Source organism: Bombus affinis, chromosome 1 (assembly GCF_024516045.1).
Source record: "Bombus affinis isolate iyBomAffi1 chromosome 1, iyBomAffi1.2, whole genome shotgun sequence".
Classification (NCBI taxonomy): Eukaryota; Metazoa; Arthropoda; class Insecta; order Hymenoptera; family Apidae; genus Bombus; species Bombus affinis.
The window spans coordinates 9,873,928-9,892,936 of NC_066344.1; the positions used below are offsets into that span (position 1 = coordinate 9,873,928).

The 19,009-nt window shown below is 40.2% G+C and overlaps 1 protein-coding gene across 1 annotated transcript; it reads left to right on the forward strand.

Moving 5' to 3' along the window:
* The first annotated feature begins 590 nt into the window (after positions 1–590).
* LOC126919552 (dexamethasone-induced Ras-related protein 1) lies at positions 591–18,922 on the forward strand. The gene is made up of 6 exons (XM_050728932.1): positions 591–611; positions 3,357–3,643; positions 5,987–6,144; positions 16,080–16,269; positions 16,670–16,880; positions 17,405–18,922. The coding sequence occupies exons 1-6, from the start codon at positions 591–593 to the stop codon at positions 17,615–17,617; spliced, it is 1,080 nt and encodes a 359-aa protein (XP_050584889.1). The 3' UTR covers positions 17,618–18,922.
* The last annotated feature ends 87 nt before the right edge of the window (positions 18,923–19,009 follow it).

A 19,009-nucleotide genomic window follows, 5' to 3' on the forward strand; every position in this document is an offset into this window, starting at 1 on the left:
GTCGAGAAAGACGATGAAGACTTATAATTTTTTACACGGACGCCAGGCATAGCACGGAAGGGCGGAAAAGAAAATCGAAGGGAGACCTTTTTTCCCTTGATCTCGATGTTTGTGAAGCAAGATGGGAAAACCTTTCCAAACTGCCTCTCAGAGATGCTCCATGGCACGAGCTATGATATTTAGGCAAATGATTAATAACACCCTCGTGCCCTTCTAACTTTTCCTTCGTTTTTCCTTTTCCGTGTAAAAAAAAACGTTTGGTATTCCGTTTAGCCGTGATGATACAACGTTTCCAGCCTCGTGAGATGCTGTTCCCTTTTTTGGAACGAATTTCGAGACGCTGTCAACAGAATTACGTTTCCCATGGCACTACGGTTATTAGAACGACTGTTTAGAGACGAAAAGCAATGGTCCTAACGGAGGAAAGTTTCCAAAAATGAAGAATCGACCTTCTCATTTTCTTCTTAAACTATCACGAGCAGGCTTATCCTGTTGTTTCCGTTTCATCTTTATTTCTTCGTTTAATTCCATTGTAGAAGTCAGAGAATTTTACAAAATTCCGACAGTTATTGTCCACACACACAAAGGAAATGGGATACTCAGGAGCTCAAGTAAGAATGGCGCTTCTCTGAAACGACGAGCAGTGGACCAAGTTGACCGTGTTAGGATAGGTCATGTCGCAAATTATTTGATTCGGTTTACGTCAGGCATCGTGGCTTGGTTAATTATTGAAATTAACGGAAACGATGTTTGGTCGCTTCGTCGATAATCGTGTCTCGAGATTATCGGATAGCTAGTAAAACGAAATTATAGCAATTTTGCAATCGATGCGAATTAATCGTTCCATCTAAATAAGTAATAGAGATATACATGAAATGGAATTATTAGAGAATATTGCACGATAACGCCGCAAATTCAAATGGAAATCATGAAAGTGGGACGAACCAGATATTTCTTTGTGAATGTATAAAGAATCTAACAAATTCAATTCAACAAAATGTTAAAAAAGAAATCACCGCAGGGAAAATTTCGATAATATAAAAATCTGTGTTCCCTCAAATACATGCGAATAAAATATCGATAACCATTATTCGTCATAAAATTCTTGTATTTCTGTTATGAACTAATTCATCGTTTCGTTGAACTATTGGTCGATTCAATGGAACGCGGGGCACGATGATCAAATTATCGTTTACACGGAAACCGATATTTCCATAATTTTTCGTACAATCATTATAAATGGAAATATTTCTAAAACGTCAATTCCGGTCATTCCGGTCATTTTTTTTCTTTTTTTTTTTTTTTTGAAAATACTCACTTTCGTTGACTTCTTGCTATGCTTGCCACACAACCGCTCGTGAAAACATTCATCTACGTCATTTTCAACAAACGTACATTTCCAATCGATAATACACAGTAAGTGAAACCCTTTCCAATCAAACAACTACATCGATGATCGCGATAGTCTTCGTTAACGTGAATCGGAGAACAGTGTTACGTTGAACGATTGCCATTCGTTGATGAATGCCACAGAATCTAAAAGAACAATTAAAACTGTGAGCAAATATCGTACTCGCGGTATGTAAACATTACTTGTTATACATTTGGAAATTGATGCACGTTGCTGTAAGTAGCGAGGTCATTAGGGTTCTGAGTTTCTTTTAAATTACATTGTATGAAATGGCTGAAAAAGAGTTCAAAACAATTTTCTTGAAAAACTTGTTTGTCAAAATAATCTAAGAACGACCGCACAGAGAATTTTTTAAATTTATTTTAAACAATTTTTTAACTAAATTTAAATAAAGGGATTTGCGTAATAAATGTGAAATGCTTTTGAAAAGTTATCAATAAGGGGAAAAAAATCTCGATTAAATCCCAGAAAATAAATGTGTGTCATTTTATTCAACTGGAGACTCAAATAGCGTTGTGTGAAATTTAACAAACTTTCCGGTACATAGTAGCGAAACATAACTTCGGTTACGCATGCTCAATTGCGTGCAGGTAACACATAAAAATTTGTCACATCAAATCTAAAGAGAATACACGACACGAATTTGCCCCGACATTCCGGATCCCCGATTCCATCGTATCATGTTCAGTAAAAGAAACCGTATCACGTTTCGTATTAACATTTGTCCATCGGTGTTGACGTCTTCTACGAGAATTCGACACTTTCGGTACACGCGAAATACGATCTTGTCGATATTTCCACAAAACTTACTGATTAGACAAAATATATTTTGATAAAAAAAAATTTTATTTCGTTTTCTTGCGATAACCGTTTTGTAACTCAATCTTTAATTTTCTTGAAATGTTATACCCGTACGCAAGAAAAAATTGTATAAATTTTTGTTTTCGTTTTGATGAAACAAGGAAGAAATAACTGATTAGTTGTATTAATTTGAAACAATTTTACGCCCGTCACGTTTGTACAATGACGGTAAAAGAACTGATTATTGAATAAAACTTCGTCTCGTGTTATCTTCATATTCTCGATTTTCCAATGAATTTTACGTAGAAATAATGAACGTTCGAATTAAATATTCATATCCGGCGATATTTTTACTGTGCGTGGAGAAATTTCACATAAGGGAGGGGATGTGATATTTGAATGTGGTATTTGAAAAAATCATTGATTTAACAGTGGAATGTTTGCGAACCTACCAAAACGTGTTTACTTCTCGACACGTGTGTTTTAACGCAAGAAAAGTATTCGCTCGAATTTAATGCAAATATCGATCCTTCTTCTTTCTGTATACAACCTGCTAAAAATAAGCTAAACAAATATTGTGAATTTAAATACAACTACATAAATGTTTAAACAATACAAGGTAAAAGCAAATGGAATTCCGCATTGCATGACCGCTCGATAAACGAATTTGGATTTTTCGGTTAGCGAGGCAAGATCAAACGCGCTGACTATACAGTTTCATGCTTTACTTCATTTTCTGTTTGAAAATCGCTTTTTCAGTACTCCTCCCTGTTGAATGGCCTTTACCGTGGCACGCAAGGCAAACCCCGTGGAATGTTGTGCAAACGATAAAAAGCAAGGCGCAGAATGCCATTCTCGAAACATCGTCGATCGCAATAAAAATAACGCCACCATGGTAATCCATTTTTCTTTATAAAACCATCTCGGTTCAATTGGAATATTCAACACGCAAACGTTCGATAAAAATTCTAACAGATATTGAAAATCATACGTGATGGTAATTCGATGGGCGGAGATTCTAAAAATCACCTTCGACAGAATCTCTTCCAATATTGTTCCATGCGCTATTATGTTCCTCGTCCTTTCACGCGCTACGTTAAAAAGTCTTCCGACATATTTACTCACTTAGAACATTTTATTTCAGCTGGAGGCGTGCGGCCGATTCGTGTGCTGCGCGCAGAGGCTGTGCAGAAGCGGAAGTGCACCAGAGGAGGCTGAGCAACGAATCAATCGAGGTCGAAGGGGAGCACAGGCGGGCCCCGAATTGGAGGGGCCCTCAGGCTCGGAGGATGGCATCCTTCCGATCCCAGTCAGCCCTAGTCCAGCGTCTACGTCCTCGCAGGAGGATGCCTGTAAACCACCCCCGCGCAATTGCTACCGTTTGGTTATGCTCGGTAGCGCGAGGGTTGGCAAAACTGCCATTGTAGCACGGTAATTCTTACCCTTTCCTTCTCGTCACTATGATCATAGATTCCGGATAAAGCGGTCGGTTCCTTTATTTCTTTTCACCCACTACGAAACAGAAACGATTCTAGTTCTTTCTCTCTCCCTCTTTTAAACATGGAGAGGGATGCTGTTCCATGCTGACTTATATTAACCCTTCAGAGACAATGTAAACACGTGGGAGTAAAGCATTCAAATGGAAGCAGCTTTGTTGCTTCTGAATGTATGAAAATGTTTCCCTTTGGTAGAAAATGCGATGCTTGAGAACGGAGTGGTAGGGAGAACTGGAAGTCAGTCGTCTACTACGAGAATATTTTTTCATGATGAATTTAAATTTTTCCAGCCTTATTCTCTTTGCGTTAAATTGCTAAGCAAAAGCATAAATATGTTAGTAGAAGCGTTCGTCTTACCGCGAATCTCTTTTTCAAGAATTGTTAAAACTGTGTTGGAGAATTATTAAAATTGGCTGTCATACGAATAGGAGATAACGTGGCGAAAAATACAAATATTTTCCTTTTTTATTTCTGTAATGGGAAGACGATTTATACGACGCTGGAAATGATTTTTTACAACACACAGCTTACGTGTAGCTTCCGTGTCGCGATCCAAAGATGGCCAATTCCATCGATAATGCCACGGCCTTGTATCTTTCATCAGCGACAGCAAACGTGTATCGCTTTCAGCTTAAAAAATATCACCTGGATGGAAACTCGATATGGAGAACGAGAATATGCATAAATCCGATGCCTGGTTCTGTCAAATCTCGTCTTAATTTATCAATCGCGTTTCTAGATTCAAGCGCTGTACGATGAAGAATTAAAAACTTGATTCATATTAAAGGCTCTTTTAAGTTTATGAGTGTATCGCACAGTTTGTCTTATGGCTTTAAAATATTAAAATGCTTGGAGCCTGTGGCAAATATTTTAACATCAAATAAATTAAAACACGATGGTCACTCTACGAGAAACCGTTGGGAATCACTCCTTCGTTGAAAATGTCCTACTAGAAATGAAAATGTGGCTACAGCAGACTGTCGAGTAATTTACTTACGGCAATAAATCTATAAAGCTGTTTCAAAACTGAAGGAACAAACATCTACGATCGATATTCACCACAAAAAGTACAATATTTGACACTTTACCGTAACAGCACCGATCGGTTGGACGACGATACAAGGCTGCCATGAGCGAAATCTAAGCGTATCGGTTCGCTTTCGCCCCAAAACCAGAAAGCTTTTAACAGGGCGATATTTTTAACCCGCGGCGAGAAAGTGGACACTGACAGAAAACGTGTCACTGATTTACTAGACCGTGACAGCTTCCATGTGATTGAATTTCGTCTAGAATTTCTTCGGTTTAAATTGAAAATATTCCATGGTACTTTCAACGCACGTTGAACCACGGCCTTGTAATGTGCTCGTTAACGTCTTTCACAGATAATAGCGAAATTCGTTTCTAAACAACGACTTCTATATGCTCCATATGCCTCCATATTCAACTCGAATCGAGTTCCCAATCCGACAAGAATAACCTTAATGGATAATAATGCGGCACGTATTGTCTCTAGTTTCCACGCGTTTCCACGCTGGTTGTTTAATGGCCTCGCAGCTGCAGTTTCGCGCTCAATTTCTAATCATTCCATCAATCGTTCGTCGTCTGATATTTTCGTAACGCGTTTAACATTCAAGGCATTCGAGTTAAATCGCTGATTATTAATTTTAAATCGAGCATCGAACAAACGTGCGCAACGGAATTAGTATTGCAATTATTACGTTTTATAATTCTTCCGATGAAATCATTATTGCATCAGAGTGCAATTTTTACGATAAACGATACGGAAAACATCGAACTACGATACAAGACTTGATGAGGAAAAATCGTGAAAACGAATTCGAAACGTTCCGCGTGATCGAACAGCAAAGCCAGCCTCTGCTTTGCGCTCGCTCTCGCCGCTAATAGGACAAACGATTTAATTCCGTTCGAATATAATCCATGTTGCTGTCGTTGCTGTGGAGAGCGATGTAACAGCGTTCGAGAGAAAATATTCAATTGGAAATAAAATTTGTTAAAAATATGTAAATAGGTTTTTATACATTTACCGACTTTATGGGTCATTAGAAAAGCTGTTATGTAAAACCTCGCAATGATTACAGCAGCTGTATGTTTCGACAAACTGTCGTTCTGACAAATGAAATATTTGAAGACTAAAACACATACACTCGTGAAAATCAATATACATATATTTGATTGCAAAATAAACATATTCGTTAAAACGACGGTTGGTCAGAATCCAACGTAACCAAAGCCTAAAGCGCAGTGATTTTCATTGCAGATTTTTGTCCAACAAGTTCGAAGAGAGTTACACACCGACGATCGAGGACTTCCACCGAAAGCTGTACAGGATTAAAGGCGAGGTTCATCAGCTCGATCTTCTGGACACGAGCGGCAACCATCCGTTTCCCGCGATGCGTCGATTATCCTTCTTAACAGGTGAGTCGATCAACTTACCACGAAACTTACCAACTTACACCAACTGACCACGAAAGTGAACGAAGAAAAAACGACTCGATCATTTTCCAAGAACACATATATTCAAATTTGCCTAACTAAATAGATAGAACTTTGAGAGTACACGTACGGTCGGACTTTAATCGTGGTGACGCGTGTAACCAGGTATAAGAGGAAAAGTAAATATTTTACCAATTGACGACGAACGTTTCCAAACACGAGTAACATGCCGTTGAAATACCTGCAGCTACACTGTCGTCTGTAGAGACAGATTAATGCGAAACAGCGATGATAACCGCGTGACAATAACCGTCAAATGCAAGCAAACGGCTTTCACCGCCAGAGAGGGTGAGGTTTACGGTCGAACCGAAGGATGACCGTTAGCAGCGTATGGTCTTCACTTGCAAGATTGCGTTCGATTTATCAGCGACAAGCTTACGAACAGCTTGACAGAGCAGACCAATTCTCGAGGGACCAAAGAAAGGGCGAGGGGTGATTTTAGGGAAAATGAGTGACAGATAGCGAGGAAGAATGACGAGAAGTTGCCAAGCGAAACCCAGAAAATCAATCTACGTTAGCCACGCTACGTAACTACGCTTCGGACAACATTTCCCATATTTTTGCAACTACCGAAATTTTAACGTAGTGTTTTGAGATGACTGTATCATCTTTTCATAAGACTAAAACGTAATTCTAACTGAAGCCCGTTCATTTCGAAATTGAATTATACATGTACGTCTTACTTCCTTTATCTTGGTAGAATAATAAGGATCTATCTGTGTTACGTTGTAAATAAGGAAGATTTAATGGTAGGAACCGTTATAAATCGCATTATATATCTGACAATGTGAGATATGATAATAATTCATTGTACCGCGATATCAATTATGATATTCGCGCAGCGTGTTTAAACGCTAACAAACAAGTAACAACAACGTTATATTAATCGAAAAACGGCCGGTGAAAATTCCGATAAAACTTCCATCTATTCGTAGCTGGTCGATCATGTTTCGTTGATCTTCAAGCGAATCAATATTGAAGGATAGTCGTGAATCTTGTATCGTGTATATCGCCGTAGGTGTAGATCTTCGATACAGCCGCTTCCTGGGAGCAGTTATCTCGACAACTTGTTGAGTACCGTTTCTTCCAGCACGGGTTCGCAACTACGTAAAGTTCCGGCAAAGTTTCGATGTACGCTTGATCGAATCCCGAAATATCGGTGGCTTATAAACAGCCAGCCGCAAAGAACGGCGCATCATCGCCAAGGATATATCCCGAACAGATTTCGGCTTATTCTAGCGAAAACCCCATGGCAACATCCGCTTGACGTTTTCGAGTACACACGCGAGATCGTTGATACGCGCTATGCTTCCACCGGTATCCTCCACAATTTTGTGAAACTGGCCGAATCGATATTTACACGGAGCTGCGGCCTTGCGAGAAATATGCCATACTAGAACGAAAAAGAAAACGTGGACTGACAAGAGTGATATACATTGTGTCACGATTGCCATGAAATATCGCAGAGGCGAAACTAATAACACTCTATGCACACTCCCTTCGTTCCTTCTTTCCCTGTTCTAATTAATTTTTAATTAGCATGCTATTCGCGTTGCTATCCTACGTTCCCTCGTGCACGCGACTTCTGACCCGAATAGACACGCACACACGAGGTTTGACGGAATTTTACTGCAAGTCGGAGGAAACCAACCAGACCCGTAGTTATCGAGAAATCCTGTAGATGTAAAATGGTCGCGACGCCCATACAAATGATTCGATAAATCTGCAATTACGATCTGGCAAAAAAAAAATGTATCTGCATCACGTATGATGCACGTGACGAGCGTACACACGGACCTAGAGATGTGCGTACGCGTATTGATCACATTCGGTTTTAAACCGCACGCACGCGTCACGTGTTTGCATCGTACGGCCACCATGTGAACGTCCGATAACATCCGCTCTAGAAATTATCGAATTTACGTAAGCCATTCCGCTAAGCTTGCGAAATACTCGTTACTTTCGCTCGCTAAATCAACCAAACGATGTATTTCGATTTCTTCGTGGATTTCCTTTACGATCAAAAGAAATAAGGTCGAACGATATTCGTAGGATCGTCGATGATGCTCGTCAGATCACGTCACAATTTCGTCAGAGCTTCGACAAAGTCAACATGGTATAAAATGACCTTTCTGAAACTTTGATGCAACCTGAAAGGACCTTCCTCACTTTGATTGGGCCTTAAATGACCTTTCTCGGGCTTTGATACGACCTAGAGTGATCTTTCGGACTTCGATATAACTTTAAATGACATCCGATAGAATATTTTTATCATGACCTCAAATAACCTACGTGACCTTATTCCTATAACATCTTTACAACAAACTTCCGCCTATTCTAGGGAAAAATCTGAATTTAATTTCAGAAACTTAGATTTTTATGCAAATGAAACCAGATAAAGAGAAATACAATTATAAAATAGGGTCGAGTACCTGCCACGATCTGGTGGTTAAATTCTACGCCTCTAAATCGACGAATCCCGCGATATTTACCCTTTTAACCATACTCGTTTGATATGATTAATGAAAACGTAACGGTAACCTGTTTATCTCTTCGTAAAATATCGCCCAAGGCAGCGAATAATTTACTCCAGCGTAATTATCATGCACGCAACTAATTACAAGGTACAGCGTGTGTGGACATGCAACAAATAACGTTACAGCAGTTTCACCGATGACTCGCCATCCGATCCTCGTACGAATAAAACTTATTTCTCGTCTGCAAATCGTTTTCTTCTCTGAAAAATTCGCCGAAAGTTTCCCCGCACGAAAAATATCCACGAAAATCGAAAGGTCTTGGCGAAAATCTTGCTAGCAGGTTGAACTGTAACGCTTTCCGTACGGCCAAGTAGATTGGGATTTAAATTTCGAAGCGAGTCCCTGGGCTCTACTATTTTCCATGGATATCGCATTAATGCATCGTGATCCATTTTCCCGCGAAAGAACGTCGGAAGATTAAAATTCGAAAAAACTAAGTTGCCCAAAATATTCCGGAAAACCAATATGTAGTTAGCAATCGTGCAATTTTTCGTAAACGATAGAGTTTATCAAGCAACAGGAATTGCGAATGACGATATACATAAATAGGGTTCCTTATAATCCTTAGCAAGCAGAATTCAAAATGTTTAATTACTCGAATGAATATTTTACAGAAATAAAAATATTAGGTGAAAAAGACTTTGTCAAAGGATTAAATCATATTTAATGGATCTCCTGAAGGCTACACGATGGAATCGATAAATTATGAGCTAATTTCGTTTAATAAATTCGACGTGCATTTACAACTGAGGCAACGACAATACATAAAGAACTATTATGAACGGAAAATGGCACGATACATAAATTTTAACGACCACGTAGCAGATTATAACGGTCATGAATTCCACATTTGCAGTCCATTTCCAAACATTTCTGAAACAATCGGAATGAAAAGATGTGACTCATAAATGTTTACAGAATTTTATATACATCAAAAGTGCAGTCATTTGTGCAGATGCATTTAGAATTTGTTATAAAATATACGTTATGTATTAGTGCTTATAGAATTTCGTAAAAATATTGTCGTATGTATAACACAAAAATGTGTCGTGTCAAATACATGTGCTACAGCACCTAGACTATAGCACAACAGCATCGATCAAGTGACTCTATATATTCTATAGACTTCGATTTAGAATCTGTTTACTACTATTGAGAATATCCTTTCTGCACATAAAATAGTCTCTTACGTTCTCGAACCGAATATTACCTGAAGATTGAAAGAAAATGAAGTTAGATAGCTGATGTTTCTATATTTCTTACATAGGATAGTATTATAATAATTCATGACTATCAGCAAGTATCATTTTTTCCTATTATTTGTTTGGTATTATTTATTTCTAAATAAATTATACCATGGTATTTATAGAATTACTTATGAACTTTTATTGAGGCCATGGGTAACGCATTATATACGTGACCAATACTTTACATAAAGGAGCAATACGATAAGGGAATATCGTCGAGCATGGAACAAGCATGGTAATAACGTGAGGAAGTCAATTTCAGTAGAAGGTTTCACAGATAGAATCGCGACGAAAGTCGCGCGAAAATCTTGGCTCTTTCGTAAACCGTACGGGACATTTTGCCACAAGTGCAAAAAATATAGGAGGAATGAACGATAAGGCAGGATGCGATGTAGAAGAATCGAGCTGCTGGTGTAAGGGTGGAAATGCTGATTCTGGAAGGCAGAGGATAAGGGAAAATACTAAATGAAAAGAAACGTAAAAATACAGCCGCTCTGAGGATGACGAGGGAGAAGAGCAGCGGTTTTATCGGATGAGGGGAAAGATATCGAGTTATGAACTAGCTGAACGAAAACCAACAAACCGGAAAACAGGAAGAGAGGCGCTGTAAACCAAATTTCTTCGCCACGCCGCGTCGACGTGTCAAAGGTGATAAAACAAAACGCACGTCGTGCAAGTATATAAAACCTGTGGACCTTGTCTTGAAGACCTTTTTGCGATAAAGAGGAAGAACAACTTAAAAAAATAAAAGAAAAAGCAACTTGAAACACGAAAGTAAATTCCAGGATAAAAGCAATTGGTGTACGGTTGTCAAATATTCTGTCTGAGCGAACGAGCGAATGCTTTGTATTGGAGCTTCCAGTTTTCCACTGAAAAATTTGATCTCGACCGGTTATACGAGCGCTACGTGCCTCGCAGGCTTTCGTACAAGAGATGGCCGCGATGCGAATATTTGCGGAGCGACGCACGAGCTCGCTGGCTATGCAAAATAGGAGAAAAAAGGAGGTAGTTATTAAGTTTGTCGAGTCCCTTACACAGGACGGCATCAAGATTACGCTGCACGAAAAGCGGTTGTTAAAGTCGGCTTTGAACCTACGATTGGAAACCGTAGATGGCCGATATTAGATCACGGGCCTAATGTTCCGTGATTTATAACAATACGCATGTAAATTACGTTATTTATATTTTGGGGATGATTCATTTTCGTACATATGTATTGCGTGTAAAAATTGTTAACTATCCTAGACTTACGTTAGAATCAGAGAAAATCGAGAATAGCGTAGTACGGCATCTTTGAGCGAAATAGAGCCAGGTCTTTGACGTAGCGTTGCATTCCAGTATAAAGTGAAATTGAGCGCTCTTAACATAGCGCTACGTGTTTCAATAATCTAACACTGGAAATCCTCGACTCAGTCCTACCTTATTCGATAAGCTTCAGCCGGAAGCCCTCGAACGTTCTACCATGTTCCCAGCCAAGTATCTAAACCCAGAGTCCTTTGATTCATCGATGTAGTACCTTACCATAAATTAAACACACCACTAATCCAGCTAAATTCCTTGGGAGCCGAAAGTTCGATAAATAAATCTAAAGTTAAAATAGTTGAATAATCAAAACGACAGGGAATAATAACGGTCCTCTATTGTCAAAGAACAAATGCTCGTAAATTCAAGAATTTGAAGAAATTCAATGGAACAAGAGGTGTCACGAGCAAGAAATTCCTCGTATAAAATAGAACGCGTCTAACGCAATCGCAAGCACGAAATGGGCTCCAAGGCGGGCACTGGGACCCGAATTCAAGAGCGATGAAGAACTAAACATCAGCAGGACACGAGAAAAGGGGAAAATTCCTTTTGATTCGGGACGCGGTCTTTTCGACATAATGGCTGACATATATTTCACTGGAAGGAAACAATGGCGACAGTACTCCTCGCACGAGAAAACCGAGCGTTCCGACGTGCAGAAAGTTCGATACGACGAAAACGAGTAAGGGAATCCGTTTTCGTCGACAAAGCAAACGACCAGAGTGAAGAGAAAAGAATAAGGTAGACTTCAGGTGTAACGAAATCCCTCGATGAGAATCATTGTTTGTCACGGTTAACCGTTTCACCTGGTATTCTCAGGCTACTTCAGGCTCCATCCTGTCCTTAGTCGATCATAATTGTCCGTCTTTGTCGTAATTAATCGCGATAAAATTTCATTTTAATTAACTGGAGAGCGCGACGTTTCGTTAAACGGATTTCATTCGACCCCACCCTCTGTCGTTCGACTGCCTTTATGTCGTAAATAAATTACACTGCGGATACGCTCAGCCTGTCGAGAGTCGATCGCCGTGTGAAATTTGGCGAAAGAAATTGTTGACGTCAGACAAACAACATTTCGCCCTTTACTCCTTTCTTCTCCAATCGAGTTCTTATTTCATCCTGAGAGAGCTCTCTCTCTCTCTCTCTCTCTCTCTCTGTGATTCTTTCTTTTTCTTTTCTTTCTTCTTTGTTCTTTTTTCAGTCCTTAGAAAGAATCTATCGACACGAAATTGGAAACTCGAACGAAAGTATCGAGCAGTAAATCATCCCGGGCAGCTCCGCAGCTATTTGCAAAGAGATAAGAGAAGAAGACGTCTGTAACGGCCAGCTCGAAGAGTTCTCGAGAGCGCTTATCGTTCGCCAGGAATCTGTACACAGCATCACTTCGTTGGGGCGCGACACCACGACCAACTTTCGAGCAACCCACGGGAGAGGCCATATTCGACAACGATAACGATTTCCTTCTCGGCGCAACCGGTGGTCCATTGAAATCGTATATCGACGCAATCACTTTCGCGACCATTCGCGTTCGTCACGCTACCACATCGATATTCAATTGACGACCACCGCTACACCGAATAAATTCGGGCGCAACATTGGCTTAACGTCGATTTCGTTCGACCAGCCTGCACCAGCAATGATGTACACGCTTGGCGAAAGTTGAAAAGCTTGATAGGTGTTACCATAAAAATAAGAGATTCGCGAACGCCTATCCGCGAATACGATAGCTACGAGTGAAGGCTAAATGGAAGAAGACAAGGATTGCATATGCAGAGCGGCACTAGTTCCCGTAATTATTTCAAAATTAATTTGCGCCAGGCTCGCAAAGGAAGATTCGTTAAATACGTTCATCCCCTATCCGTATCCAGCTTTCATAAAGTTAGCGAATCCGACCGTCGGTAACGTTATTTTAGACGAAAATACGGTCACGTACGGAACTGATGTAACTTCCTGTCGCGGTTGTTTGGTCCCTGTAGTTAATGTTGCAACACCGGTGACCAAGATGAATCGTTGACTAGATGCGACGTTACTCGAAGACCAAGTTACCGGATTATTGTATTATTTTGTCGTATTGTATTTGTTATTATTGTATCGTATCGTATTACGCCAGGAGTAATCCACGTCTAGTAGTTTCAATAGAAAATTGTTTCCTTGAAATGGAGGAATAAGACGTTCGTTCTGTCGTACATTGACGAGTAAGATAGTAAATCATTGGAGGAACGAAGAAAGAATGAAGATACAGAGTAGAAGATTAGGTTCATTTTATTCAGATACCTCCTCAATCAATTTACGATACGCAGATGCTCGTGCTTTTTAAAGAAATTATAACTACGGACGCTCGAATCGATTGAATATCTATCTACAAACACCTCTCCACGACAGAGATATAAAAGGGGACACTTGTTGCAAATAAAAAGATAGAATAGGATCTCTCTTTGCGTTGTAATAAAATTACAGATCCCCTCTTTTAAATCATATTTCCCAGAATAGTCTGTCCATCATTACCGCGTCGTGTCGTCGTTAGAAAAGACCAACATTTTTTTGCTGAAGAAAACCGATTAGTCGGGTTCTAAGAAAACAGAGGCAAAAAGTAGCTGTAGCAACGTCTGCTTCGGACGAGACGGAATAACAGATTTATCCAGGAAATCCGACGTTACATATTCGGGTCGCGTTCGTAACCACCTCTTTTTCGTCTAGACGTGTTAATTTTTTCCGCGGGCCACGCTTCCGAAAGAGGAGAGCTGAACAAGGCAGCTGACATCCGAGGAAAGAACATCCGGAACGTGAAATGAAATTCAGGGGCGAGGCTTCGCCCGTTCTTTGGCTATTGCGTGGTCGTGAAAACGCGTAAAAGAGAAATATACTTGAAAGCCGAAGGATATTTCAGGATTTCATGGCTAACAAATTTCTAGCCGAGAGTTCTGCTGAAATAAAAGCTTCTAAACGTCACTTCCGCGGCTCATTTTTACCGTTATTTCTAGTCGGTAATCAACGTTGCGTACTGGCTGTGTTTAGCCGCGAATAATAGAAACTTCTGTGAGATAACGCAGGAAAATGGCCATCTGCTCCATCGTAACATAAACAAGGCGGTACGTTGCTAAAGAGTTCATAAAATATTAGATACTTTATAACGTCAAGTCCGTATCTTTTCTTACAGCGAAACACAATATCCACCTCCATTTACAAACTCTTCTCGTCCTTTTCATATCTGCGTTGTATCGCTTTTGTAAACTTTTGTATTCTTTTTATTAAAAAAATTCTTCGCCATGTCTCTGAATGGTTTCCGCGTATTGCAAGATTTTTCTTCACTGCGAATGTTACAAAGATACGAACAAATTTTTTATAGAATCTCTCGATTCTCCTTCGATTCGAAAATTGTGGTCGTTCTCGTGCCGTGACATTTTTATCAACTTGCATGAAAGAAACGTGCGAAACATACGAGGTAAATTTCGAAGAAAAACGTAATTGACACAGCGCGTTAGAAGCGACACGAACTTTTCAGATCGCCTAATAAAACAGAAAGTTATTCGTCATTAGTGGAAACTTCTACCCTCGAATTTTCTACAAATGAAAATCAGGAAAAACAGAATGTTCAGTATTCGCTTGGTTCGATATTATCCTACTGATGCTTCGATATACACACTGTTCAAACTCACACTTTTACCACCTGTTTTTGCGAAACACAAAATAACGAGTTTACAAATTTTCGCCTGGACGGACGTTGTACGTTTAAATCACTGGAAGAGACGCGATGGCATGTTCGCTTGGAAAAACGCTGGGGAAAGTAGTTGCATCGTGATGCAAAAAAGTAGAGCGAGGTCTGGGGTGTTTTTGTCACTTTAATGCCACTGTTGCCGAGGTCACAACCTCGAAAAACCTCCAGAAACCTTCTTGGAAACTTTCGATCAACGGATTCGAAAAAACCTGGAATCAGAAACTCTTTCCTGGCCCATTGACAAACGAGTCGATCGATTTGCCAACGCGATGCCGCGCCGCGCTGGTTCTTTTGTTCCACAAGGGTTTTAAGCGGAAGGGAAACTCGTTAAAACTCGATCGCGAAACCAGAGACCATACGAATATATGCATGTATGTACGCGAGCTGTGTTCGGTATGATAAAAATAAACACGCTGAAATAAATATTCATAAATCTCGAACATGTTAGCCATTGTTTATAATTATGGACAATGAATGTGCAAACATTTACATGATATCAATTACGCACATTCGCGCGACCATTTAAATTTGCCTTCTTTTCTCGACGTACGTAGCATTAACAATTGAACATTGTCTGATACGGTCAGTTTCGCTTTGTCGAAGAACTTGAGTAAAAAGTTTGACAAAAAGTTAACTCATCGTCTTACTCTGTAAAATTTATAGCATGCAGCCCGATAGGGCAACGTACAGCACTCGAGGCAGCGATGTAGGAACTGAACGTAGGGTGGAGCTTTAACAAGACTCTGAATAATTTGCATGCGAACGAAGAACGTGAACAGATAAACGATACTTGAAAAAAATTTTGTGCCGCTTTCCCCGGAATCGCGCCGCTATTAGATTCTAATTTTTTTCACTCCTCAGCTTAGGTTCACACGATAACCTAAATATGGTTGTTAGCAAGATATATGCAATCACCGATAGCACACAGCTATTCCTGTGACTCTATTTAAACGATAAATCTTTTTTCGTTTTTATCGCGAATCGTCGACGATTCTTTTCAAGTTTCTTCGGCTAACGTGTAGATTCTTATTCTCATCGAACACGTTTCTAACGCAGGAGACCTGTTCGTGGTGGTGTTCAGTTTGGACTGTCGAGAATCCTTCGAGGAGGCCATCAGACTGCGTGAATCGATCCTGGAAACTAAAGTGAGCGCGACCCAAAGCGCGACCAAGAGCAGGAGCAAAAGTCACTTCAATTTGAAGGTTCCTATGGTCATCGTCGGAAATAAATGTGATAAGGAAACAAAGTACGTGCAACGCACGCGTTATACCTGTCGCGTTAATTAAAGTACAATTAACGATCACGTGAAACTACCATTTGCTACGTACATAAAATTATACCCTTTATCGAACACGGTTTTTGAGGACATTCGTCATTGTTAGTTTTGTAGACTAGAGTTTCATTAACAGAAAACATGAAAGCATCTGCCATTTCGAATTTATAGATCACGCGTTAAAATATTCTGACCTGTTTCCACGCTTTTCATGTAAAGTATCACCCACTACTCGACAATTTTCTCCAGCAATATTTTACATATTTCTTTTCCGTTTCGAGTACCCTTGTTTATGTATTCACGATCAAGACAGTTTCAAATATTTAACTAACCGTGGAAACGAAATTAAAAACGCGTTGCGCGCGTTTCACAGAACAGTTACGATTGAAGAGGCCGAGGAGTACTGCAACAGTCAAGACGATTGCTGTGTTTTCGTGGAGGCATCCGCAAAGAGAAACTACCACGTGGAGGAGCTTTTCTATCAACTGTTCATAGTGGCTGGCTTGCCGCTGGAAATGGCACCGAATCATCACAGAAAGGTCCCACTCACTTTCGGTTCTCCTACCATGTTACCACCGTCACAGGTAAACATTTGCTAATTATTCTGCGACCTTGTGCTCCCTCGAAATTTCCATTCGATATTTCTCGCTATCGGTCGAAACGATAAACAAGTACGCGAGCTCGACGCTCAAAGTGTTGTGGAATAATTCTCACAGACACCCCCCAACGATGGAAATTTAACCGAGCGTCAAAGGTTGAATAACGATGAAGCTAAAATTTGCTCATTTCACGGTGATCGACTCGACGATTCAAAACATCGAAGAGGGAAAACCCTTAGAAAATTTCCGCGGTGGGAATTGTATAATACGATAGAGAATGATAGAAGACGCGGTATTCAGGGAAACGTAAATAATGCTGGAATTTGAACGTAGTAATTGAACAATTGGCAAAGTCGCGGAAAGGGGAGGGTGAAAACTCGCATCAGCACGAGTTATAACTCGGGGCAAACGCGCTAAATTGTCAAAACGATTACGTTCCCTCTGCGAAGAGCGTGTCGTCGAGTGGACCTTCTTCAAAAGCTTTTGAAAGAGCGACAATTTGTTTTCAGCCAAGGCATAAAGCCACCCTGAGTATAAAGCGACGGCTGAGCGACGCCTGCGGCGTCGTGGCGCCCAACGTGCGTCGGCCAAGCATCAGAACGGATCTAATGATCATGAGAACGAAAACGTGCTCCCTTGCAGCCGGGAATGAGAATAACGCGCCGGGATCGAGGATAACCCTGCGTACCTCTGACGCCAGAAAGACGTGTTCCATTCAGTGATATCTCCCGGAGATCCTCTCGAAACTGAATTCGAAACGATGGGTCTGGAATTCGAAGGACGATCCTCGCCAACGAACACGATTCTCTCGAACGACGCGGTCGTTATAATATATCGAGTAGAAGGAATTGTTCGTTCCACTTTTAACACTCGTTTGACAAAGAAACGTTTAAACGATGTTTGTTGATTCCATGGAGAATAGGGGACAAAGAAAATTATACGATGGCAAATTAACGTTCCTTCGAAAGAACGGCAAGAAAACGCGAGCAAACATTGCGTTTTTATTACGTCGGCCGTGGTGTATCGCGCGTAACAGAGTTGGCATGGACGAAGAGTCGTAAGCGAGAATCGTCGAAACGAAGAAAACGTTTAAACCGACCACGCTGCTCGCCTTAATTAATTAAAGAAATAGCTCTAGCATAGCGTTCCGGGAATAACGTATATTACTAAAATAAGATACGATCGCTGAGGACCGATCGTTGGATCGATCGACCGACGTCGATCAGGAAACGAAAGAGTTCGGCGTAATCGCGGATGAAACGAAAGGGAGACTCTTCCCGTGATAACTCTGGATCTTTTGGTACGCTATCGGAACAGTCGACCATTTACATTCCTAATCAAAGCAATTAAATCTTCTTTTACCTATCGAGCCTTCGCACCGACGAACTTAACGAATTAAACAATTCTTGATTGGTAGATCGAGACGAACGATCGCGAATGAAAGATCGTATAGCGAGAATTTCAAACCCAAACCTTCGTAGTTTGTTGAAATGGTCGACTGATCGTGACACTTGGATTCTATTTAAGCATGATTGTTAAGCCGACACGAACCAAATACCGTATACGTGTATATAGTTAATTTATTCGTATGAAACGAGATGGCACACTATTGTACCGAACATATACGAGCATTGGATGCGTTGATCAATCATAACAAACTTTCGAATCATTTTGAATATCGTTCGAATTTGAACAATTGCCGACATTTATCTTCGTCCAGTTACATTGAGCCGAGATTCAATTTAGAAGTTTTCAGTAGTAAAATTAAAGCAAAATTTTCTTAACGGAGAAAAGAAAGAACGAAAGAAATGATTAAAATTCGATACGCTTCCGAAGCTGTTTTATCTTCGATGACACAGCAACACGGCGCACACGCGTGATCGCTCGACATTGAAAGATTGTAACCGTAATAATCAAAGCGCATAGAAACAAAATGTGTACGAGAGACGCATCTTTTCGTAAAACTCACCCCTAATTTTCGGACCAAAAAAACGTTTCGTTCTCTTGTAATAAACACGTAAACAATATCGACACGTTCTTTTCTTTCTTAAGTCTCACATCCTTTTACGCTCGTGCTTCTTCGTCCCAGTTAATTAAATAATTAATCGCATCCC